This window comes from Rhopilema esculentum, chromosome 14 (assembly GCF_057945365.1).
Source record: "Rhopilema esculentum isolate cy_ngs chromosome 14, ASM5794536v1, whole genome shotgun sequence".
Classification (NCBI taxonomy): Eukaryota; Metazoa; Cnidaria; class Scyphozoa; order Rhizostomeae; family Rhizostomatidae; genus Rhopilema; species Rhopilema esculentum.
In genome coordinates this window covers 7,292,196-7,318,450 of record NC_142828.1, presented here as the reverse complement: position 1 = coordinate 7,318,450, position 26,255 = coordinate 7,292,196, and the positions used below count along the sequence as shown (strand labels likewise).

At 35.9% G+C, this 26,255-nt stretch overlaps 2 protein-coding genes across 5 annotated transcripts in view; one reads left to right on the top strand and one right to left on the bottom strand.

The window, feature by feature from the left end:
• Nucleotides 1-144: 144 nt before the first annotated feature.
• Nucleotides 145-20,723, bottom strand: LOC135696180 (glutamate receptor 2). Its single transcript, XM_065215475.2, has 17 exons — nt 18,715-20,723; nt 15,568-15,655; nt 12,757-12,897; nt 11,986-12,228; nt 11,214-11,416; nt 10,438-10,497; nt 9,735-9,866; nt 8,468-8,626; nt 7,629-7,733; nt 6,773-6,886; nt 5,882-6,073; nt 5,162-5,528; nt 4,357-4,719; nt 2,362-2,547; nt 1,831-1,987; nt 1,572-1,687; nt 145-827 (listed from the first exon to the last, which is right to left on the bottom strand). The coding sequence occupies exons 1-17, from the start codon at nt 18,721-18,723 to the stop codon at nt 790-792; spliced, it is 2,673 nt and encodes an 890-aa protein (XP_065071547.2). The 5' UTR covers nt 18,724-20,723; the 3' UTR covers nt 145-789.
• A 211-nt stretch (nt 20,724-20,934) lies between these two features.
• The window catches only part of LOC135696182 (glutamate receptor 2), a 61,780-nt gene continuing 56,459 nt past the window's right edge, over nt 20,935-26,255 (top strand). For 3 of the 4 annotated variants that reach the window (XR_016144586.1, XR_016144585.1, XM_089112415.1), the window contains exons 1-3: nt 20,935-21,062; nt 23,483-23,573; nt 25,840-25,965. Coding sequence is in view for 1 of the 4 variants with exons in the window: in XM_089112415.1 (XP_088968541.1) it covers nt 21,057-21,062; nt 23,483-23,573; nt 25,840-25,965 (223 nt within the window). In the remaining 3 variants the exon portion in view is untranslated. Of the gene's footprint in view, nt 21,063-23,482; nt 23,574-23,604; nt 24,925-25,839; nt 25,966-26,255 lie in introns of those variants that run through there. The other variant, XR_016144587.1, reaches the window with a different exon arrangement.

The following is a 26,255-nucleotide window of genomic DNA, read 5'->3' as shown; positions in this document are numbered from 1 at the left end:
TCTATCTGTTATCGCAGTTCCTAAAAGGCAACTCTGCTACGGAGTTCAGAAAAAGATTTATCCTTCCTTTTTGACAATTTCCACAATTTTGAAAACCTTCCTCAGAAAAACGGTGAAAATAAGAGTTAGGAGCACGAGGCAGAGAAAGAGGTACTCTCTTTTGGGTATACAGATTTGCATTTATATCTATTATAATCGTATTCGAAGACATGTCTCTCTGTGTGGTATACCTCTTTGTTCCGTCCAGGTCACAACAGTAATAAAATAAATTTTAAGAAAATCATATTTTGCATAATTTTTATCCTTAAAGGTCGATTGTCCGAGAGTTTTTTATTTTAATGCTTCAGCTAACCTTTTTTATACTTTTCGATTTCTGTACCATTTTTCAAAACTATGACAGACCCATAGATGTTTTCCAACAACCCTTATCAATGCCGATACCGATCTTGCACTTTATTCATATTCGAAAGAAAGTAAGGACCAGCACAAAATGGTGCAGATGATCCTTCAAGCGCTATTACCTTTAATTAAGCATTTGGAAACAAATATTCCCTTCTTTGCAATAGAAATGCAATACGACAGATCGCTCTTTAGTATCCAAAAGAATTTGCCCCTAGTAAACAATTTCTGACTTTTCCTCTGTTACCACTTATTCACGAAGTTCAGCTTTACTCTGACACTGATTAGCATGTCTCTGATATCAGAAACTGGTTCCAGATTTCTGCAAACACCATCTTGTGCTGTTTTTTCCTGGTTCCAGTTTAAATAAAATCAACAAAGACATCTATTTCACGACTTGCTCGAGCCGGGCATTCCATCCTTAAACCCTAAATGAAACAAAAGGCTATAAGTAATAAACTATGTAGTCCGTATTTAATTTATAGCGCTCGCGTTGAAGTTTACTAAAGTTTATTCCATATCGAACAGGGACAGAAGCAACTTTTACACAAAGCTTCTCGAATTTTTTTTACAAATTGAATAAAATTTTACGTTGAATAAAATTTAAAAATTCCAGCTCCGTATCTCACTTAGTTTGTCATTTTGTGCATTATTTGGATGTATGTTTGGAAACATCGAAGTGACGTTACTTTGTTTTAGTCATTTTTAACCAAAATGGTGACTTTTGAAAGTGGCCCTTTTAAACGCCGCTTTAGAATGAGTAAGGAGACTTGTACCAAAGAGATTGCTCCCTCAAATTTCCCCTCTCGAAGTCACCCCGCCCAAAGTCGCCTCTTAATCCACTCCATGCTTTATGGCCTCAAAAATAGCCTTGTTTCGGATTGTGTCACCAGAAAATACTTTAAATAGAGAACGGGAACACGGCTGAATTTTTAGTTGTGAAGACATACCCTGTCATATCTGAAATTCGTAGAAATGTCACGCAGTCTCGTTTTGCTTGTATGTCGGGGCCAAGGCCAAAGGCCAGAGTTTACTGTTTATAAGAAAAGTCCTACGCCAAGAAGAAGGGAACGGGAAGGACATGATGGTGAAACAAATCAATATCAAAATGCCAAGGAAACGTTTGAACAAAGTTAATTAACCAAGAAAGTTTGATAGCTATCATTGAATACCTTTGACAGCAATTTGAAGTGTATTCTTCTGAACCCTTGTTCGTCTGTTTATGCTAGATGCAAAGCCCTGGAACGTTACTGCTGTAAACTTTCGTGCTCTCACATTTTGGATGCTCCTGAAAAAGATGCTTTCTTCTGAAATATGTTCACTAACTTGAATGGCTTATAAAGTCAGTAAACAGGAATAAATTTCTTTAAAAGAAATGTAAATATTAGTATTATAAATCAGAAAAGAATTAGCAAAAAGTACTGAACCAACTTTTTGAAACGAGCTTTAGCTTTTGCAGCACGTTCTTCAACTTTCTTTTTCCAAAATATCTCGGCAAGTAAGGCACAAACGGCAATAAAGGTGCCACCGATCAGAAATGAATATGCACCAAGCATTTGAATGGGCTCGATACGGCCATCTGCAGTTACTGAAAAAAACATGACACGGTTTTTGAGATGTATGCTCTTCCATATCTGTAACAATGTGATAAATGAGCAACCGAGTCGACTACAGCTCATGGGGGATGGGGAGGATAACTAGTTCAGTTGCTCTAACACTGATCCTATCCTATCTTACAGAATGATGGTAAGGTGACTGTTATTTCCAGTGCAGGCCTACGAGTGTAAGATATAGGTTAGCATGCTTTTCAATAAACAAAATTTTTCAATATCTATGCCTTAAAAAAATAGTATTCAATTATTGTAGCAGCTGTGATCGTTAATAAGTTAATAAGAGTGATAGGTTAGATCTGCTGAAGCTAAGCTTGTGCAAACAGCTTATAAGAAGAAAGAAGCAACATACTTCCATTTGAACTTGATTCGTCCTCAAGATCACTGCATTCCGACAGTTTGCTAGTGTAATACTGCTCTCGTTTCTTCAGATATCCTGACTCAGTGACCTTCAATATCGCATGAGTAATAGCATCCTTGAGAGGAGAGTCCTTTCTCACTGGCATACCAAAAGATGATTTCGGTAGCGATGTGTCAGCTAGTATGGAGAAGGTAAAGAAAAAGTATCAGAGCCAGGGGTGCCGTGAAAAAGGCTCGATATTGGTGAAAATCCCCTGTTAAGGGCGCATTCAGGGGTGTACCCAAGCTTATCCAGAAAACCTCCGAGAAAGTGGTGGTTTTTTCCTATCAGTCTTTTTGAGTTGCAGAATAGTTTGAGTAATTTCATACTCAAAACCTAGAGTCGCCCAACACAATTGCAACTGTAATGGGCGTGGTCATAGGTGAGGTGCGGTGATAGACGACACTTCTAACTGGAACAAATCCTATATAAATGGACCACACACTGCAACTTAATATCAAAAGATGTGATTTAAACCAATCGCAAACATGAATGTTTGCAATATTGTTACAAAGCTTTCAATTGCCTCTTATCTGATCTTTCCCAGCTGCTTCAATTTGATATTCTTAACAAGCTTTTTCCTTTATAATCTAAAGGATATTCCAGCAAATAATAAACCTCTAATTAAAATATTTTGAAAAGAAATAATGTACTATCATTAATAATTTATAATATTTGAAAGAATATAGAAAACAGTGGAACTTGGGTGTAAACTTTGTCAACATAATTAATTGAACTTCTTTACAAAGATGCCTCAAATTGAATGGTAGATTCAAAATCGTTTTAAAAAAAAAACAAAAGGCATGTTTCATTAATGAAGTTCATGCACAGCAACTCAAGGGCACTTTTAAAATCCCTGTTTCCTTGTTTGTATTTGTTTCTACCTAGCATCCGAAGGTTGGTTTTTAGCACACTTAGAAGCTTATGCTTATCGAGCAGTCTTGTGGTCCTTCCTCTCGATGTGACCACACCTCATGATTCCTATGCCTGGAATTAGAGAGAGCCAGCGACTCTCTTCACACTGGGTGAAAGTTTGGTCATGCCAAGGACTCAAACCACGGACCCTTGGGTCTGTCATCAGCGCCTCTAGAAACTGATCCATCCTCGCACTTATGCCTGCTTTCAAATGCCTGTTTTCAAAGCATGTACTTCAAAAATAACAAATTGCCTCAAAACCTGAGCATATCACTGAGTGAACATGCGAACATGCGAAGTTTTTATTAGTAACCCTTCAATGGATTTCGATCAAGTATGATACACAGTGACGTAATCAGACTAGGCGCTTTGGTGGGGGCCCATCCCGTCTGAAAAAGAATCATTTAACATCTTAAAATGATTTAGCGAAAAGGCTCAAAATGGCTATTTTACTCCCTGTTTTTCAATTCATTGACTGTCAGAAAATTGAACTTCTTGCTCGGATTAATGATACTGCATAACAATTCCTGTTTCCTATTCCTATTCTCAAGTAATCGCACCACCTCAAAAACCCCTGGATATGGCATTGGTACAAATTAACATACAATCTCTGCCAAAACTACTTGGAACACATATTTTGGTAAATTTTTGCTCTTTTCATTTTTTCTCTTGTTTCTAAGAGACTAGCCCCCTCCCCTCTAAAACAACATTGCTTAAAAAGAAATACATCAAATCGCTGTATACCAAACCAGTCGCTAAAGAAAGGCTTGAGACGATGTCTTAACTTTGCAGTAAGGCATCAAAAGTGTCCCAAGGGTCTTCGCGGTAATAAATGAACACACGTTATAAAGAAGAAAGACCCTTAGAAATTTAGACCTCTTTTTCGAAGTTGAAAAGGGAACATTTTCCCATGTTCTCCTGAGACCAAAGCTATCGTCTACACACATGTATCAAATTGATAAATATTCAATTCACCTTTTGTTAAATCCCTTAACATTTGCTTTCTAAAGGTAACAATGAAGCTAAACTCACTTATTTCAAGGTCACATGGTTTCTCGTTGATTCTCCATTTTATGAATGGCTTTTCTTCTAGGTAGTACATGTTCTTTGTCTCTCGCACTCTTTTCATGGCGTCATCTGTACTATGAGATAGGTCATTGAGTGCTACCATGCGCTCGTAAACACGACTATAAACTTGGTAGTCAGATTTTGATAGAAATTGCTCTAGAGCAGTGTCTTTTACAACCGTGAATTGATGTCCATTTTTCAAGACTGTTTCCAGGTCAAGTAGCTGACTCTTAGCTTTTGTAGAAGTAAAGAAGGCAGCCAGATTGGCAGTGTAACTCGAGGTGAGTATCAGCACATAGAACCAGAATCCACCAACCAACAGTCGTCCTATGAAACAAAAAAACACCTTCATAACCTAACCTGAATAATGCCTAGACTGGTTTTCAAAATGGTGGTGTTGTTTAAAGTAATATATGAAAGGAAAATTTGCTTTCTATGAATCGGCATACTGTTTTGAGTATTGTTGAAAATAAGGGAATATTGTCTGTTATGGTGTAAACAGGGCCTTAACTGACCAATTATAGATTGTGCCAATTTTAAATTGCGCCGATTTTAGATTGCGCCAATTTTAGATTGCGCCAATGTTAGATTGCGCCAATGTTAGATTGTGCCAATTTAGATTATGCCAATTTTAGATTGTGCCAATTTTAGATTGTGCCAATTTTAGATTGTGCCAATTTTAGATTGTGCCAATTTCAAATGTGCATTATGATTGTTTTTTTTGGCAGCTATCAAGATCTGTCATTCTTTATATAGTGAACAAGCTCACCTGATAAAGACCTAGGGGTGTTATCCGGGCCTTGAAGTAGAATTGAAGCAACTGAAAACCAAATGCTGTTCATAATATCAAATTCTGTTCCTGGTCTGCCAGTAGCTTTTTCTCCAGTTTGCTTCCCACCATATGGGCTGCAAGCGTCAATAGAGTAAAGGAAGACCCCAATAAAAATGCAAGCCGTCAAGACTAGTCCCCAGACCGCTCCGCTAAATGGTTCCATGAACAAAAGCAAATTAACATGAGCTGCTTGCTCTTTTTTCGTTACAAAACCAATGCTCACTTCCATGAATGGTGTGTTGAAGTGAACCACCTCTTGCCTTACCGATGTTATTGTCAACATGCCGAGAGCCATGTCAGCTTTCTATACGAAAGAAAGAAGGATTGGCCAGTCAAAACCAAAGCATAAGTCCTGGAATGAAATAGACGCCTGCTTGTGTTGTCGTTTGCATAAACGCCACGGTGATCATTATCAGACCTTAAAGTAGATTTTGTCAGCACTACTTCCTGATATCAAAATACCCATTCAAGTTCTTTATTAGGCTTTATAAGAATGTAATTAACGTCTGAACTAAGCTGTATGTGAGCTCGTTAAACTACATGCAAAGACATATAAATGTTTGTACTAATGTAAGCATAATTTTTATTATCATTTTGCTAGGTCGATTTTGGGGTAGATGCACATAGGTAATATTTTCACGATGTGCAGAGCGTTACCTTGTATAAGACATCACCAACAATTCCTCTCCACCTGCCATCCTCTAAATGGCCATATTTCCCATCAGCCACCTCATATAACGTGTAAGTGAAATTTGCTTCTTCTGCAATTTTATCTAAGATGTCAATTAAGAACCCATGGTATTTGACTGTTCCATTTGACAGAGTCTCTTTCATCGTGAAAGGTGCATCCTAGTCGAAAGAAATGGAAGGACTTGTTAACTGTTGTAGAAAATAAGCTCCATTAATACAAAATGCACGGCATTCTTCATGTTGAAAAACAGCCTCAGAAAGCAAGACCATATATCTAACATTGCTTTATTTAAGCATTGCATGGTTGATTGTAATCATGTTATGAATCTCCTTTTCGGTAACCTTGGCAAAGATTGATCTGATTTTGTAAATATGTGTTATAGGGGAGGGATTTAGGGGCTATTCCTTGCTGTTTTTGTCTGCACGATCCCCGTGGCCAACAGAATAGATATGTTATGCGCGATATAATATTATCTGGTCAGAACAACAAAATAGAGTGGTACTGAGCTGCTGCAACAAAATTAATGCGTACATCAAAGGCTAAAGAATGTGATCGTGAGAGGCAACGTGTATAAAAAATGGGGGCACTTTTCCAAACATTTTAAAGAGAGGAAAAAAGGGCACTTACAAACTAAAAATGGGGCAATTTTCCAAAATTAAAAGGGCATAAGTCTCTTCTCTCTCGATCTTTGTATCTCTGGCAATAAAGGGTATATTTGAGGGAGACCAGGACCATTGGACTAGGCCAGAAAGACCACAATCCGCATTCAAAATAAGAGTAACCTTCATTAGAATTATTTTACATTATATCAATTTGAAGACATGATGATAAAATTAGAAGACATGATAGTTACGAACCTCGATTGTCACTACTTTCAAATGACCATTCACTTTAAGCAATGTTTCATAATTAAAGTTTGTTTGAGGTGCTGTTAGGAGTGATACTACACCATTTTCATCGATGTATCCAATCTTTAAAATAAGAGATACCATGTGAATAAATCAAATAAATTGTGATTGCAGAATGACTTGCTTTTAAGCTTAGTGTCTTTGTGTACAGAAGCTAGCACTGGTCAGCAACGGCAGAGGGTTTTTGAATAGGGTTGGGTTGGATATGTTTTTGTTCACTCTGCTCGATTTTTACGAAATTTCGCAGCTTTGGATTAACTGACCTTTGAAGCTTTGTTATGAAAATCAGATCTGCAATCTTCAAACTACTAATTTTTAGATTTTTAGATACCGCCTTAATATTGTTATAGCGGAGGATTGCAAATAAATTTGAGACGTTAAAAATGCAGTTTGGTAGTATCAAGAAATGTTCCCTATTGCCTATTTGATCAGTGTTGAATACGACGTTTAGATTTTGCAGAAATCCATAACTTTTGAAATTTTTTAAATGAGGTACCTCTTTATAGGTTCTCATCTTCTTTTGTGTTGCCCTTATTTTGATGTTTATGTCCATTTGGTTGATAATTTGTAGGAATAGACCTAAGGCTTGGAATTTTAGTTCAGAGTCAATGCTTTACTTTGTAAGTTATGCGAAGCTGTCGAAGAAATATCCTCCTTGAAAATTCAAATTAAACTAAGTAGAGATATGTCTTTGACGAATGTTTGATATCAAAATACGAGGTAGACAATCCTTTTAGAATAAAATTTTAGAAATACGTTAATGAAATTTTGTTTGATCTATGATCTAAAGACAATTGATTTTTACCTTTGTGAAATTATTCTTCTTTAGGCCCATTATTTGAAAAGGCATTTTTTTACGAAAACCGTTGCTTTCGAATTCCAAGTTCCCTGTCAGTCCGAAGCTTTTGAACTAAAAAGCAAGAATAAGTTAACATCAAATACAGGAGTTGCTGTTTGATTCTATATCTTCAAAAGCACGGGTATGTTAAGTACATTATCGTCGCTTTTATTTACAAATATCTAAAAATGGCTAAGATTTGATCATTCTTTGGGCTAGGTGAAGAAGTATTTTTACTGTCAATTTAACTAAAGTCTACTCTAGTTATGGTGTTCTAAAGTCACACTTAATGTTGCTTGAAGCGTTCTGACTTTAAGTTTAGTATGACTGTAACTACAGCTTAATTGAGCCATTTGGCATGTTTGGGACTAGATCTTACGTGACTGCAACAGGCAGTGTGCCTTTAAGCGTGTAAGCGAAGTGACTGTAACCGGAGTTGTTTGTCTATTGCAGGGCCACCGAGAGCAACGCCGGACCCGGGGACAGGCCCAATGTTTGGGCCCTTTCTGCCCAAAGCAATGAATCTAAAATACGTTTAATATGGTTCTAAAATGCATAGAATTTTCTTTATTTATATTAAGTTTATATTCGAAAAGTATTGTTAAACATTCCCAGTACAGATCTCATTTGCAATTACCATGTCATTAAGAATCATAAATTAAAAGAGACAATTTAATTACCAGCAGGCCCCTCATTGCTTATGGGTCAAGGGCAATTGGCCTCTTGCTCCGCCCTTTTGTTGTGCCTGGTACATTGCAGTGGTTTTGAAAGAATAGTGCTGATCAGAGACTATTGTAAAATATTACCTTTGTCAACTCGCTGCGAAGAATTAAAGCGTTGGCAGCGCTTGTTACTGTTCGTTCAAGCAATGTCCCACTGTATTTGTTCCACTTGCCTCGTGAATTGAGTCTAGCGATGGAATTTCCAGCTGTCATTACAGCATCGTAGATCAATGCATGCTCTGTCTATTAAAAGGAAATTATAGAAATAAAAAAGAGGAGAGAGTATGGGGTCAATATTCACGGGAGGAGCTAGCAAAACGTTCAGGAGTGAAGGCATCTTACATCTTTTTGCTAGGCTAAGTAGACCATAGACAGGAAGATATCTATTTTTGTCATTGTCGACAATTTTCGGTTCCCTAGATAACGGTTTTCCTTAATGGTAAATAGTTCAAGGACTGTTTCAAGGCGAAATTGAAGTTTAAAATCCCTTTGTGGAACTCGACGTTACTTACTTTTGTGGGTCAGTTGCTAAGGAAAGCCACCTATACGAAATTTTATGTTGCATCCCTGATGCCAAAGCTAGTGAACATTTGTTAAATCGTCTCAATGATAATCTGTTGACAAGGTAGAAGATGGTTTTGGTCTAATTTGGAAAAGCTAACGTTAGTTAAAAAACTGTGAGATGACCAGTGGTTTGTCAAACATCACAGATTAAAGCACTTCCGATAACTCTTCAAAAAGAAGTGCTCCTAATTTTTGCACCTCTTTTCGGCCTGAAATCCTTGTTCTTCTTTTTCCCAAGTTTTTCTTCTTTTTTGCATTTGTGGATTTAATGTAAAATTTTGCCTGGCACACCTCATCTATTAAGCAAGACTATTAGAAGTGAATTGAATTGAATTGAATAGAAGTAGCAAATTTCTGTATTGCTCAGACCCTTTGGGTTTGAAATTCTGCTTCATAGCTTCCTTGGCAATGCGGTTTTAGGAAGATTAATAAAAAAGTAATAAGCTATCACACTGCCTGATTTTGAATTGTAAATAACAGCTATCTTTCTTGACTTTCTTGCATCACATACCAAGGTTGATCATCTTTTATCTGATTTGCTGCTCCGAATGTCAGCAGAAAATTACTACATATACGCGCCGCCAGTGGATTATAAAGTTCCTTGGTTGATAGTACATAGCATATGCTTCCCTCTTTCGTCTCTTTGCTACCACACAGTCGTTAGAATAATTCAGTTGGGTTTCCACGGATATGATATATGCCTGAAGAATTCTTAGGGGAAAGCACAAACAGATGTCCGATCAGAAAAGGTTTTGAAGTTACCAAGACTGTTATCAACTTTACGTACCATTGATCTGCCATCAGAGGGTACCTTTTCAACAGCATTATAAAAATCATTCGACTTTTCTGTATTCTCCAAACTAACTTGTAAGGCAATGACAGTATGTGCCCTACCAACTTCTAAGGCTGTCCTAGCTATCTGTTACAAAGTGAAAAATTAATTAGCATAATTTTCCCAAAACGAATTCACAGCAAGGTCATAATAATCATATCAATTTTGCTTCTCATCTTCCTACTATCAACATTCAAATGCATTCTAAGTATCTGTAAGAATAATCCCTCATTGCATATAGAAATTCATTGTAGAGGAAAGCATATATACTTCTACTTCAGGTAAAATCATGTGGGAAAGATGTGTTCAATTTGCTTGTACCCTACAATATGATCTCAATTATTATCAAATGTGATATACAGGTCAACATTTTCCCAAGTATCCAAACATTTGCAAATTTATATAGGAGAACCATTCAAAGATACTGGGTGCTTCATTCAATTTGTCTGAGCAAGTGCCCATTGTGTTTCATAATGCAATATAGAAAATCAAAGAACAAATACCTGCACCTTGCGGAACACCAATGTCATTACCATTTAATCATCAATTCACAACAAGCTCAAAGCAATTCTGTAATGCTTGTAAATTTCACATGAGATTTAAAATATCGAAATGACTAGATATACGCTTTCATTTGGAGAAGTCAAAAAGAGCTTACTGGATCATAGATAATAAAAGTGGAGGGAACAGCCTGTATGCCAATGTACTCAATCTTTAACTAGAAAGCAGAAGAGTATTTGAATCAAACCAATGAGCAAATCACAATTTCTCCTATGAATAGCTACCCTTTCTTTATTTAGCATTAAGATAACCATTTTGCAGTTTATTGTAGTTAATCAGTCACATGTCTTTATTTAATGGCGGCTGGCATCATCCTTTGCTCCCCGTGGTATCATCTCTGTCATGTTGCATAGTTTTATAATAGATAAAGTACAGTTTATGTTAACATGTATTGTAAATTTTAAATCAAGAATAGAAAAATCTATATTAAACCCTTGAGAAAGTGATTGCCTTATTGGTTTACAAAATAGTTTTTAAATGCTTGCTCGCCGTGTAATAGACCTTTCCCCATATTATGCCATGGCGCAGTGCATTCTGGTACTTGCTTATGTTTACTACGGCGATCGGACAAAGTTCTGTAATTGTATTACGCTATGGCACAATGCATTCTGGTACTTGCTTATGTTTACTACGGCGATCGGACTAAGTTCTGTTGTTATTCAACGCCTTAAGCTCAAATAATCAAACAAATCATTGAAAATATGTCAGAATATAACGAGCAACACATCAACACGAACATAAGCAAATGTTCCCGGGTTTAACTACAAGTACCAGAATGCATTCCGCCGTGACGTATTAGGGGAAACGTCTTTATCATTATTCAGGATTCAAAAGGAGGGTCAGAATTCAAAAGTGATCATGCACTCAACTCACAGAATCAAACAGCTTTTGAAGCTTCTCTTCGTCATAAATGACAACAATACCATCTGATTTTTCTGTTACAATTGATTTAAGCCTGTCGTATGCATGCTCCTCCACAGTTCCATCACTTTTGCAATCAATGCTGATGTAATGTTGAGCAACATTTTCTTTTGCTAATGATTCGCTGAGCGTGTCCATATCAAGGTTTCTTGAATCTTGGAATATAAGCATAATGCTTAGCAAACTCAGAAAAGCTTTTCATTAAAATCTCAAACGTTTACAATCAAAGCTTTAATAGTAGCATGGAAAACAAAAACTTAATTTGCTACAAAAAACTGAATCTTAAATTTTACTATACAAAAACAATTGTAATGATAGGAAATAACTTAATATCAACAAATTTTCAGAAATTATACCTATGGCTTTTTACGCATATACCGACATACTGAAAAGGATAGTTGCACGGACAGCTTTGCGAAAAATTTCTCTATGCAAATAAGACATATTGAAACGATTGCAAAAAACGAGTACTGCATGCCAGCGAGAATAAATGGCCATTGAATAACATGATTCAGTTTGTCTATTGCCTTATAGTACATGACCATACCGCACTTATTGATCTGCTCATCTATAAAATGAATTAATCCATCAACCTGCAATTAATCAAATTGCTGTGATGCAAAAAAACCTGAAGAATTCAGTGCTGGTGCTAGGGAGAGCGGTTGATAGCGTATTGTTTTTTCTTAAAGAATTTTTTATATTTGGTTTTATATAAGTTACCTACTTTGGTAAATGATACTGACAGACAACAACTGTAGCCTCTTCACAATTTTTACAATAACTTCACTGTTCTCTTTCATACTGGCTACCATCGAGATAGAATTGCTTAGTGCTGTCCAAGATGTTTGGCTGCGTTTCCACGTTTCAACAGTTTGCATTCTCAACACATCTGATACAAAAATCGCTGTCCTTTCTTTGCCAGAAACTCGGACCAGAATGGAAGTGTTCCGTTGTAAAAGTTGCGAACCTATAAAGCGATTGAAAAAAACAGATTTTTGTTGTATGCTGAGCTTCTTTGTAGAAAAATTGAGTGCCCTATTGTTATTATTGACATTAAGTTAACTGCTGATGATATGGATGGAAAACGTAAACAAAAAGACCGGTAAATTAAATTCTCTAGTTTGCAGAGCCCCAGCAAAGAATTAAGAGACATCTGATTTTAGAGTGATAGCATTTTCTAGGTTAAGAGGAGCTTTTGCTACAAATTATGGAAAAGTATTACTTTTAGAAAACTATTATTGGAAAACTATTAGATTATCTGGGCTTGTCATGATAACAAATAGAAGACAACAACATATCGTAGACATGGAGGCTATATTTCGACTATCAAATGATTAGAATTTGAAATGTTTTGAAATGCAGACACTTTCATTCTGATAATTATTTGCATTGGCGCACAAATGGCCACCAACAATTTATTAGGGAATGTTTTACCCCAACTGCTCTTTTGTGTAGGTGTCTTTACTTTGGTCAATTTTTTATTAATATGACTCACCCAGATCTAGTAGATCTACTTTTTTCTCCAAAGGGTCGTAGATATCAAGCTTGAATGTCATGTTTGAATACGCTGTATTAAGATCATTTACTGATTGGTTTGCTGCAACTTTCGAGCGACTGGAGTTACTTGCAAGTATTGCTAAAAATAAAAATAAGAAATGATATCTAAGGTTAATTGCATACATGCTTTGCTTATAAAGGAGAGACATTAGAGGCAAAAAGTGTAGTAGCTTTATAGCATAACCCAAGACTTACCAAAATTAAATTTTTTGAAACTCTTACAAGTTACCCTTATCCAAAAAAAGTTTCATACAGGAACAGGAGGTAAAAATGACCACTAATAGGTAAAAAATGTTTAATTATCTCAACCGTTCAACAAAAATACCAAAAAATGATAAATCGTCGTTAACTGCCGTATAAGGTTCTGTAAATTATTCCAGTGAACAAAGACTCCAGACTTTGACATTTTTAATATCATTTTTTTAAGCTCTCCCTTTTTATACAGGTCCCAAACTTGGTAATATGAAGGGCTTATTTTCGTTTTACATTCAGTGGCTGAAGTTACAGAGGTTTGAATTCGACATGACTTGGAAATGGTATCTCGAAATATGATTCTTTAAAAAGAAAGTAGAAGGTAAGAGCTTTGTTATGTCGGATCTTAGAAAATTCACTCCCCTTGTTCCACCAATCAAAAGGTTCAATTTCCGCCATTGTTTATGTTTCAGGGACACCGATAAGGGTCAAAAATTTGCATTTGAGAAAGACTAGAGCAATTTTCCCATTTTATCTCAGAATTTAATTGTTTTTTCAAGCATTCATTTCAAATTGCGCATAGATGCATCTTGCTCTGTTTGGTATACCAAACCTGAGACTCTTTTGTAGATAACTAAGTTGCTGGTGTCTTTGACTATGGTAATTATTTAGTGTGGCATCACAAATTGTCAACTTTTTTCTTCCATTGAGCTATAGGTAAAGTTAAAAGCAGCAGGGTTTCTTGAAAATTCAACTGTTTCAGGTTTGTTTGGACCAAAATCACCAAATATAGAGAAGTAACCCCAGAATAGAACATGCATTATCATGCTCAACATGGCGAATAGGATTCACCATACCAACTCATATATCTGCATATTCATTGCAGTTCACTTGCTAGGGATAATTGTTATGGCTTTATGGTTTTATGACACTATACAATGCAAACAATGCTTCTTCTTATACTTTACGCCGCCTATTTCAACTTTTAAAAATACTTTACTTTTTGTACTGTGCTTTGTATTTTTATTTACCAACTCTCAGGCTAAGCAACTTAGCCCAAATTGTGCTCTTGTAATCAGACCGTGATTACATTCATGACAAATAGCCTAGCCATTGTTTGAAATTCTATCGGTTTGGAATGTATAGGTCTATTCTATAACCCTTACAAATAATTTTGTTTAAAACAATTACGATTTACAACAGTGAAACGTCAATATATCATGCTGTATTATACTGGGTTTATGAAAATGTTGGCCGAGCAGCCTTCCAAAGGCTTTGATTAAAGCTTGTTCATTTAAGAAAAATCAGTTATTTAGGCCTCGGCTTGACCATAAGTCATCAATATATAGCTAGGCGCCTGAAAGATAAACACTTATTTTTTTTGCTTGCGCATTGAAATATTTGATGGAGCAAAAAGCATTTAGAAGTTTTAGCAGATGAGAAGATCAGTATCAAAAGATCATCTGCATAATACCTCATGAAATACAGTAGATGGGGATTAAAACTTGACAGCTCATTGCATTTCCAAGTATTGGCATCTTATTGCACGGTTGGCTTTTGATTTTGATGACTTCTTTCATGGGAATTTGCAGCTTCTCTGGCTCTGAGGCCCATTTTGCAGTTTTTGAGTGAAATTTGAGAGAAATTTGAAGTTTGGACCACGTACTGTCAGTAACGCTACTCCATTTCGGATTTCCCTTATTTCAGATGTATCTCCCCACACATGGCATATTATCAACTCTAAACAATCAACGAAGGTCTTGCAAAAATATGTAGAAGTGCTAGGGTTCGGGGAGTGGAATTGCGCTCTGAAATTTGTAGGACTTGTCCTTGAATGTGCCTTAAAGTTTCTAAAACAGCAAGCCAGCTGAGAGAAGCTTCTTTATTCTTGACATTTGAAGCATAATTGAGAACTTCTTTTTTTTCACCCACGCCGAGTTCAATCGCTTTTCAATGCCCAATATACGAGAAGGATCGAAAAGCAATGAGAGACTCACTTGGTTGGGTGTCCCAAAAACATCGCAGACATTTTTTATTGTTCCACACCCATTGCTAGAATGGTCATTTTCCGGGTCTCTTTAAACAGTCTGAATTTATTGCTTGGCTAAATTTTGACTTTTTCTTTCTTTTAAGAGCTTTAAGGTGGAACCATCGACAAAGCTAAGCAGTCCTTCTCAAGCTGTTATTCCGACGTTTAATTTATCTAGATCATACCACATGTTTAGAATTTAGAATTAAATGCGGCATGCCTATTGCTAGCTTGGTCTCCCGACAAAGATCACTGTAGAATTAAAATAAAAATTTTTATCTGTTGTATTAAAAGCAATATCTGTTGTATTAATTTGTTTGAATAAACCCTCTCTGTATGATTTTTGCCGTCTTTATTAACAGTTTTTTTGATAGTAAGGAAGTATAGCAATTAGCCCAAATGCTTTATATAATATTCGCAGCAACACGTACTATTGTGAAAAAACCAATCAGAATATAAAATCCATTAAAAATTATGATAAAGCCTTATTTTTGAACAATGTACGAATAACATTTAAAGCATTCCTACCAAATGTGAATGTTTCTGCCGACGCAACAAGCAGACAATCAAGGATAACCATCGTCACCAAAGAGAATGGGTTGGTTATGACAGACACCTATAAAAGTTCAAAATATCATAAGAAGGTTGACGATAGATTTACAAAAGAACCGAGACAGAGAATTAGAAAGATAATTCAAAGTACGCAATATGAAAATTTTGCAAAAACATTGCAAGCAATATTGTAAGCAAATAAATTGAGTACCAGAATGAAAATGAAATAGTTTAATTGTTAAAACACAACGTTTCGAGCAAGTACTCGTTATCAAGTGGCTAGAAAAGAAACGAGCCGAGCAAAGAGAAGGCAAGATTTGATAAATAGAAATGAATGGGAGATGCGACGCAACCGAGAAAACAGAATAGGGGAATGGGAAGAAAGTAGGAAAAGAGTAGTAAATAGATAGAAGAAGAAGTAAAGATTTGTATTTACAGGAGTGTTTCTCTCAACTGCAAACCACGTCTTGCCAAGTACTAGACTTCAACAAAGCCATTATCAATACTGTCAAAGATAAATCTACAACGGAAATCTCTCATCCAACGCTTCAACCCTTTATTTTCAACATCCCAGAATTCCTGTCTTCTATATGCTGCCTAAGATTCATAAATCTGGTGATCCGGGTCGTCTTATTGTGTCAGCTGTCTTCTGCCCAACATCTCAAATAGCAGCCTATCTGGATTCAATATTCACACCGATCTTCCAAGATCTTCCAACGTTTGTCAAAGATTCTTTCCATGCTCTTCACATCTTTAAGGAACTCGAATCCAAACAAATTTTTTTCTTTACTATACACAAGCATTCCACAAAATGATGGTTTACAGGCACTAAAGTTTTTTCTCGAACGACGATGTTTTCAAAGTCCACCAACTACTACTCTTCTTCGCCTTGCTGAACTGGTCCTAACAACTAATGCCTTTTCATTCAACGGTCAATATTATCTTCAAATATCTGGTGTTGCAACGGGTAGAAAACTTGGCCCAAGCTATGCCTGCCTTTTCGTTGGCCACCAAGAACAGCTTATCTACGAATCCAATAATGGCCCTGTTATTGCCTCATTAAAAGATACATCGATGACATCGTTGGAGCAACATATCTTCCTTTGGCTGACCTTCAACAATTTATTGACTACACCAATAATTTTCACCCAGCATTACAGTTGGCGCACTTTATCGCAGAAAAAGCTTACCCTTTTTGGACATCCTTCTTACTTTCTCTTGCAACGAAATCTCTACATCCATCTACTACAAACCTACAGATGCCCATTGCCTCCTAAACTACGATTCATCGCATCCAAAGGAAGTCAAACACTCTATACCTTTCTCTCAACTCTCCCCCGTTGTTCAAACGATGAAAGTTTTGTTTCAAAAGCAGAAGAAATATCCTAGCAGAAACAATAACTATCCTGACTACTGTATCCAGGCAGCATTCAATTAAGTAAAACAACTTTCTCAAGATGACGCTCCTTTCACCTTGACCTACCATCCTCTAAACAACAGCATAAAAAACATTATTTATAACAATTTCCATATTCTTATTAATGATACTGAAACAAAGAACATCTTCAATGCACCACCACTACTGGCTTTCCGCAGAGACAAGAATCTAAAGGACCACCTGGTCAGAACAAACTTGAACCAAACATCACAACAGCCTGGTACTTTCCCCTGCCAACATCACTTCTGTCTGACTTGCACACAAATAAACCCATCGACCACTATCATCAACCATAACCAATCCTTCCACATCAGATCTCACTTTACCTGTTCTTTTTCCTGTGTGATTCACTGCATCATCTGCACTAAATGCCAATCTCTTTACATCGGCGAAACCTCCTGTCGAATTAACAACCGTTTTGGAGAACACTTGAGAAATGTTGCTAACCAAATCCATCTCACAGAAGAACACCAAAGCGATGCAGAAAGCAACATATCAAAACATTTAAACTCCTCCAATCATTCTACTTCCGACATGTCCATCCTTGGCTTATTGCATGCACCGCAAGACACCACCAAACGGAAGACTTTGGAGAAACGTTTAATTTTTAGCCTAAAAACTTTTAATCAAAATGGTCTTAATAAACATTTAAATTTCCTTCAATAATTCCCTTTTCTTTCAATTTCCTTCTTTCCTCCCATTCCTCTATTCTGTTTTCTCGGTTGCATCGCATCTTTCATTCTTTTCTATTTATCGAATCTCGCCTTCTCTTTGCTCAGCTCTTTTCTTTTCTAGCCACTTAATAACGAGTACATGCTCGAAACGTCGTGTTTTAACAATAAAACTATTTTATTTTGATTCTGATACTCAATTTATTTGCTAACTTTATTATCGTTATTTTGGATGAAATACCACACGCAACGTACATACTTATTTGCAAGTCAAAGACCCGTATCAAAAGATTTTTCATGAAAGCTTTATTGTTTTGGAAAGAGGGGGCATGGTGATATACTGTTATTGTGACGACTAAAGAGAATTCTAAAATACCAGAAGGCAAAATGGAAGCAATTCTAAAATTTTAGCTGCAAGCTTTATAAAAATCTAGTTTTTCTCAAAATGATATACAGATCTTAAGCTTACAATTGTAATCCTATATCAGACATCACAGAGCTGCTATGCAACGCTCAGGTTAAATCTCAATGTATAATCGTATTGGTGTTTAATGAGCATATTCCATATCTAAGCAGGGCCGTCAGAAATAGGGAAAAAAGTTTGGGTACTGTACCCTAATGATTACCAAACTGTGCTCTATTTCATTCAAAGTAATGTATTGAAAGCAGCTAAAAGTATAAAGTAATAGGAAGCAGCCAAATGTGTTACCCCTAATGAAAAATTCCTTCCGATGACACCGCTGTTAAATAGTTATAACAAGATTGTAAGCAAATAAATTGCGAAGAAAGAAATTTGTTGTGAGCTGTTTTCAGCTAGGTATTCTGTTTGCGAGGATCCTTCTTAGTGCCCCAACACCGCATCCTAAGCTTTTTAGCTACAACTATTGACAGGAGGGTGTTTATCATAAAAAGCTTAATTTGTTATTCCGTGACAAAAAGTTTCAACAGTTTTAGAAGCAAATTTGCTAACAGATAAAAGAAAATATAAGTACTGTATTTTAACAGCTGACGTACCCAAGGCATATTGAACAATCTGTTGTACTGTTTACATTCCCACCTTTGGTTTCAAGCTGAACATTTGCTGTCGTTAGCTTTCTGCATACCCCGCAATAACCAAAGTGCCACTAAGGTATACCTCTAATGGCATCACGCAAAATGTATTCGAATTGTAAAAGATACACTGCCACCTGTTGCTGCTACTGTATATAAACTGTATTGAAGAAATCCCAAAGGTCCTTCTTCATTCTCCGCTCTTCTTTGAAGATATCCGCCCAGTATCTTTTCAATGGTTTTAAACATATCTCATTTCATAATTAATGATACGCTTGCTAAATTGGAAAATGCATTATGGGCGCTTTTTGTTATGTTTAATAAACATAGATCTTAAGTGTGTCCTCTTTGGCAATGAAAGGATTGTTACTGAAACGGTAGTGTTAATCAATGTCATTTCTAAATTGAAATAACCATAAACAAAGAATACGTCTCTATTAGAAAAACTTTGAAGTCTTCCGTGTGACTGTATCTTACATTTTCATAACATTACATGGAGAATCGTGCTAATTTTCAACTTGCAAATTTCTTTATTTTCATCAAGCGCTGGTCTATACGCAGAATTGCTCGACATTTCTTAATAAATGAAGTCTTATCATTGCATGTACTTTGCATTAAAGAAAAATTTCACAAGAAATACAGCGAGTTATTCGCTGGATTCATAAAACGACTCTGAATTCATAAGATATGCACAGCGATATACAGATTCAAACTTGTCATTGAGTGTTTTTAAGTCCTGCAGACAAAGATAGCGCACCTGAAAACGAATAGCATTGCTAGCCTCGAATTCGAGCTAGCTCGAGAGTTGACCTACCAGTTTGAGTCGATGAATAGCAAATACACTTCCTGTCATACTGTTCTATTATGCGTTAAAATTTTGTATGCATAAATAAAGAAAAGCTACATCTATCACGTTTCAAAAAGTTGCTCAATGCATTCTACCTCAACAGTGATCATTTTGTCGCTGCACTTTGAGACATAAGCTAAAATGTGGGGGTAGTGCATTTACCATGGGGTAAGTTGGTAGGGTAAAATCTCCGTTTAGACCCCCAACCTGAAGGATGGGGGTCTGGAGCAAAGGCTATGCTGAGCAGATATGTAGTAGAGAAGACGCGTCATTTTCTGAGATAAATAAGCAAGTATCGAACATGTATTTGCAGTTTTCAAGAGATATTGTAGGAAACATAAGCTATAAGAATAAACTCTGAGAATCATTAACCAATCCAGAATAACATAGTATTATGGAATAAAGCAGCTAACAAATGATGGCGGGAAGAAGGCAGCCACCTATGCCCCCAGTATTTTCCTATCAACAATTGCGGTGTTTTTCTTAATTCAAAAGTTTATTCAAAGTAAAATTATGCCCCACACCTTTTCCCAAAATGTTTATACCAGCCCTACCCGAAATGCTTACGCAGCATTTTTCTGCTTTGTAGTGTCATCTTGTGGATTTTGCTTTCCCATAGATGACCTGAGATGTTAATAATGCTATGACAACTTCTCTATGATTTTCTTCTATGACACCTTGGTCCTGGTGACATACCTGGCATCTTAAAAATAGGTCACTAGCATGTCTGTAGATCAAAGGAAAACTTCAAAAACCGAATCCTAGAAAACCTCAAAATTAATTATTTAAACAAGTAATGATAAAACAGGTTAAACTAAAATGCGTTCATTTAACATTCCAACAAAAGGAATCATTACTGATTTTAAGTAGTATTCATGCACGTCACTAACTGTAGGAAGGTCAGCCTTCCGAAACATAGGATGATTTTCGACATTACGTTGGACCTGCTTTTTTAGCTTTTCTTCGTGCCAAGGCACTTAATACTTAATTAGAATTTAATGTGAAGATATTTCCACTGACTTATAACAGTAAAAGGGAGTATGTGTCTTGAAACATTTGCTTGCTAATCCCTATGACAAGCCAATGAATCATGGTTTGATGCACACTGCACTTTCTACATTTTCATCAAATCTCGTTTCTTGAATGAATTTGATTGAATGTTTTGAGTAGGAAATTTCATGTTTAAGAGGGTGTTTTGGAATAAATTATGAAATGACATGCCAAATTTATTCATAAATTTATTTTCTCTATACGTTGTTTATGTCAGTATGGTTAATATGGTATTGTATTCGCTCGGTTAGAAACTGCAGGTGGATAATTCATCACTAAATTGTAATTGTGCAAAACTCGATTCATAGAAGACGATTTGCCCAAGTAATACATTTCAGTAATCTTCTTCTGTTTAAGCAACTAGCAGCAGAAAAGTTTGTTTGCAGACTTTCACTTGCAAAGCACAGATATGTCGGTATGAGATCTTTTATTTTTTAAGAGGGCTTTATAATACCTTAGAAAACACCTAGACAATTGTATAACATCATTGCAAAATGGAATATAGCACTTTTAGACATGTAGTTAGGAAATCTAGTGAAAAGTATTTTGTAACATTATTGGAGGCTACATCGCTGGACCCAAATCACCAGAAAGGAAAAGAAGAACCTGGACAGATGACATCAAAAATCGACTTATATTGATGATTATGATAATTTGAAAAGAATAGAAAACATTAGAAGCCTACGGGCTACGGTACACGTAGAAGCCATCTGAAATTGTCAATTAAATACCTTATAGAAAACTCACATAGTCTCTAATTAGAGCAGCTACCATCATTTAATTGACTTAGGATTGGAATTAAAAACTTTTTTGGGGCAGACATCCGACAGTAAATCCTGATGAATGAACTATTACTAGCAAACTGTTATGCCAAAAAAATGTTTTCCACTGACTCATAAACGTAGTGAGGAAATCTAAAGCGGAAATTATAATCGAAAAAACCTTGTCCCTTAGTAGTCAAAAATATTATAAACTGTGACAACGTGTCTCCTTTTCCTGAAAATATCTCACATAAAACGGGGCAAACTAAGAATTGAAATAACAAACGGGCCTACTTGGCCATTTTCGGGAGAAAAACGGCCCTAAATATTTTTCTTTTTCAACATATTATTCATATAAATGGCCGATTTTTAATTTAAAATTTTGTAAGGCAGTTGGACAGAAAAAAGGCCCTAAAGAAAGCAATAATCTTATATAATGATTTTGACTTGATTTCATACACGATTTTCAAGTCTCCGTTTCCAATCAATTGTTGAAAACATCAATGTTCGTCATTGTATATCAAGAACGACGCCTCCATTCAATGTCTAATCGAGTGAAATTTTTTATGAATTTTGGTGAAAATGCAAAAATTTCATTTGATTTAAAATGGAAAATGATTTTTACATTTGAGGCTAACATTGCAAATAAATTTTATCTCGATAATGTCTTGTCGTACTCTAAACTTAGGAAGATTAGCGGGGAGCTCGAATCGATATTATCAGGGCCGGCGAAACGTATTTGAAAGTGGAGGGGCCAAAATATCGAAGTCTTGAAAGGGCTTAGGAAAGGCCACCACCATGGTTGGCGGCAAGAAAAATTTTAGAACTATGGGGTCTTATAGATGGCCAGAAACTGTATCTAAATATCTACAATGAATTTTGAGTAAAGGTGTCGCATAGTCGCATCTGTTGTGATTTTGACTTGAAATAGAAAAGTTTTGCAAAGTTTTAGAATAACCACTATCATATAGCTCGTAATGAAGCCTTTTTTAGATTTTAAAAGTACCCGAAATAAGATGGGGGAGAAAAATAAATGAAACACGGATTAATAAAAAACATTAACGTTGAAATATCAACAGAAAAACTATCAAATAAAAATAAAAAGTTAAGCAATTTTGTACAGTTAAGATATAACTTTGTAACATCTGATCTTAACTTTTTCGGAAATGAAGTGCTTTAACAAAAAATTGAAAAACCTTCAAACTGGGCTTGTCAAAATGAGTTTAAATAGAATTTATAATTGCGTCGATATTTTTTCCTTCTTAGTAGGAATGGATTATCCAAACGATCAAACGCTGAAGTTTTCTTGATGAAACTTTCTTATATCTTCAAAAAAAGTTCTTTCCAGCTGTTTCTTTTCCTTCCACAGCTGATTTCTCTCTTCTTGTAATGTTTCTGAGGAAGTTTTTGTTAACAAATAGAGCTTGCGTGCCAAGTTTAGGCAATGGAAAAAACGAAACTCCGTCAATTTGTGCTGGCACCAAGTTATTCTGGACTAGGTTTCTCGATCTATTTGCTAAGCTAAGCTGTTACTCGTTGTAAAACTTAGACAATGACCAATTTCTTCGGTCTAATACCCATATTCAATTTTATGTATGTCTTCTATGGTAAAGACATAACAACCAAGGTAAAGCTAAGGACACATTTAAGAAATACTAGGCAAAGTTACTTATAGAATCATACTACATTTATTTTCACTTTTGCCTAAATCTTTTTTTTAGCTCTGCAGAAAAGTGGGAAGGCCATGGCCGGCCCTGATTATGCGTCAGAAAAAGCGTTGAATGTTGAAGCTGAGCTTAAGAACCAAAAGTGACATACTGAACAAGATAACGAAACACATTGATTGATTTGCCAAATGGCTCACAGAGTAATTTTGCTTAAAGTGCAATAACGTCATTTTTAGGCATATGTTCTTACTTAGCAAAAGTGAGAAAATTTAAGGAAAATACAATTTTAGACAAAGATAGCTTTCTGTTAAGACAAATTTTGGACTCAGAAAGCATCTTTATTCTTGAAAAAATTCGCTTTAGATAATTTTAAAAGTTATAATGAGTTTGTTTTTGTTTGTTTTTAGCTGCTTCAGCAAAAAGGCAATGGTTTTTATAGTATAACTTTTGCATTGTTACTAACTGGCACATCTGTGGCTACAAGAAAAGTCGGTTTTGGTGAGTAGGTCCTTGGTATTGACTGTGATTTTCATTGCTAATAATTTCAGTTATTGCTGCTATTTTCACAGCAAAGCAGGAAAGATAGGGGAACGTTTTCTTAAGAAACTATAAAAGTTAACTCAGTTCAATTTATAAGAACGCTGTTAGTATCAGTGCCGTAGAAATAAAACTTAACCTGGGGGTGGGCTGCCCAATTAATGGGGAGGGGAGCCCCAGCTGAATAATTATTCAAAATTTACCTATCTGAAGATGTTTAGGACATGTTCTGCTATAAGTTGCAGCCGCTAGAAACGACGTGGCCTGGTGCATTGCAAATCATGTCACAAAAGTTGAATATTTGCCTTTTATTTGTAGGCAACTCGCTAAACAATGAATGTTTTTTAGAATTATTCATAAAGGGAGGCGGGACTATCTTGGAACTTAAAGGTAATCTGTCTCGTTGTGGATTGGTTAACGAGAATAATAGGTTGAACAATAGCCTAAACACGATTCCAGCACTCCGCCATATTTTTTACAATGCGATAAATTAAAAAGGGACTGGAAACAATAAAAAATCCCTTTGTTCTTATAACCAATCAACATCGTGACAGATAGCCTTTTATATGAAAAGTAATGATGACAATGTTTCTAAAGAGACATTAAACTTTCATAGTAACAGGTCAAAGTGCTAGCAGGTAACAATCTTCAAAATACTGTTGTTATTTGGGAAATCTTGGTATAATGGTGCTGTTATCTAGACCCAGCCTAGACTATTGTCTTTTAAAAAGTACTACTTGAAGGTACTATAAATTTGTGACATATGGCTGGACAACTAATGTGCTGTCATAATGAGTCAGTTTTTGAGCATAAGGTAAATGTTCTGACTGACTCATAAAAGATTTGTAAATTCGGCAAGTGCGTTTTCGTTTACCGTAAACATTTAAATCCGAGAGCAGATCCAGTCATTGGCGTCCAAACTGTTCCAGAAATACACATTTTGAAAATCGATGTTTAAGGTTTTCGTTGTCCACTGAATGCATTATTAATCATAAAGTGAAATGATGTATTTTTCTGTTGTATCCCAATTAAGCCCCGATTGAGGATTATTAAAACGCAAAAATTGGCTTGCTAGGATGGAGAATTATTCGAGGGTGGGCTAGCAAAATTATTACCAATTTTTACTTCCAAGGTGTTTGTGATACAGTCTGTGATGAGAGCTTATTCCTTCAATTTTTGTATAAAACGAGGCTCTGCCTCCTTCCAGACGGAAAGGAAACCTTTGGCCTAAATACCGCCAAAATTCGAGTTGTCTTTCGTCATTTCGGAAACTACTACTTTTTAGTCCTACATCTTGGACTCAGTAAACAAGGTAAGTATTGAGGATACAAGCTAAGTTGCCTAATGGCTGTGATTGTGATATTTCTGTGTATAATTTTTTTTGAAAGAGCAGGTAGGTTTTGGTTTAATCATGTTGTTGGCTTTTGGTTTGCACTTAAGGTACTCTTTTTTTAAAAGGTGAGGTGCTACAAATTATTTTTCCTTAGTATGCATAAAACGATACATGAAAACGTAATTAGATGTCAATTACCTCTCATAAACCTGGTGTTTCTTGATGATCTAAGAATGAGGAGATAACAGGTTAGAACACGTGGACGTCTATGCTTGTGGCTACACATGGCTGTGAGCTAAAGCATTTGAGCTGTGAAAGGCATTTGTGCTGCAAACGAAGGTGTTTGAGCTACAAGCAAGTACGTTTATGAATGCAAGACTTTACTATATATGATTTTACAGGAGTCCCAAGTAGCCTGTAGGATAATCAACCACTTGAACGAAATACTTGAAAGCTTTCAGAATTTATTGAAAATCCATGAAAAGCCAGACTTGAAAACTTGCATTTGCTCGCAGCTACGTTGGACTCCTTGTGCTAGCATCTTGGACGTTTTTTACCCGAATATCAATGTAGTCATGTATAATATACTTAGTTATGTATATAATAGACATTGTTGCTTGCAGCCCAAATGCTTCTGCTCACAGTTTGCAGCTGATAATGTGCCTTTGGTTGGTAAGGCCCCGTAAGCAAAATCATACAAGTTTTCCAACATGGATAATAAGGATCTGACAGATTGAATAAATTTTGCCATTTTTTATAACAAGAGTGAACAATTCTGGAAAAATAACTTTATTCATAATTTTCCAAAAATGACTGTCTGCTTCTTGTCTCTAGGCTAGAAAATCTACCCTATCTGATTTTCAAAATGCTATAATTCATTGTTTGCTCCAATAGTTGTATCTTCCAATGGTGTTGCTGGCTCTTTGGCTGCTGTAAACAAATCAATCTCTGAATTGAAGACAAATGTAAAGTTTGAAGCTTATTTATACAATCCGTCTGAACCAAGCCTGTTAGAAAATGGTAAGTTTCTATTTTAATTGGTGACTTCCATGACCCAAACAGAAATCCAGGTTGTCCTTGCCACCTTAAAATTTTCACTCTAAAACCAGCAAATCCTTACAAGTTTCACTCTAAACTGACAAGGTTTTCCTGATTAAAGGCAATCTGTCACAGCGTTGATTGGTTATAAGAACAAAGGGATTTCTATTGTTTCCAGTTCCTCTTTAATTTATTGCATTGTAAAAAATATGGCGGAGTGCTGGAATCGTGTTCTCGTTAATCAATCCACAAGGAGACCGATTGCCTTTAAT

Bases quoted from the DNA above. Each gene is read 5' to 3' on its own strand.
- LOC135696180 (XM_065215475.2), bottom strand. The intron at 10,498-11,213 runs GTGAGTTGAGTG...TCTGCTTTCTAG, and splicing joins TTCAAAAGCTGTTTGATTCT to TTAAAGATTGAGTACATTGG. The intron at 9,867-10,437 runs GTAAGCTCTTTT...ACTTTGTAACAG, and splicing joins CTTTTATTATCTATGATCCA to ATAGCTAGGACAGCCTTAGA.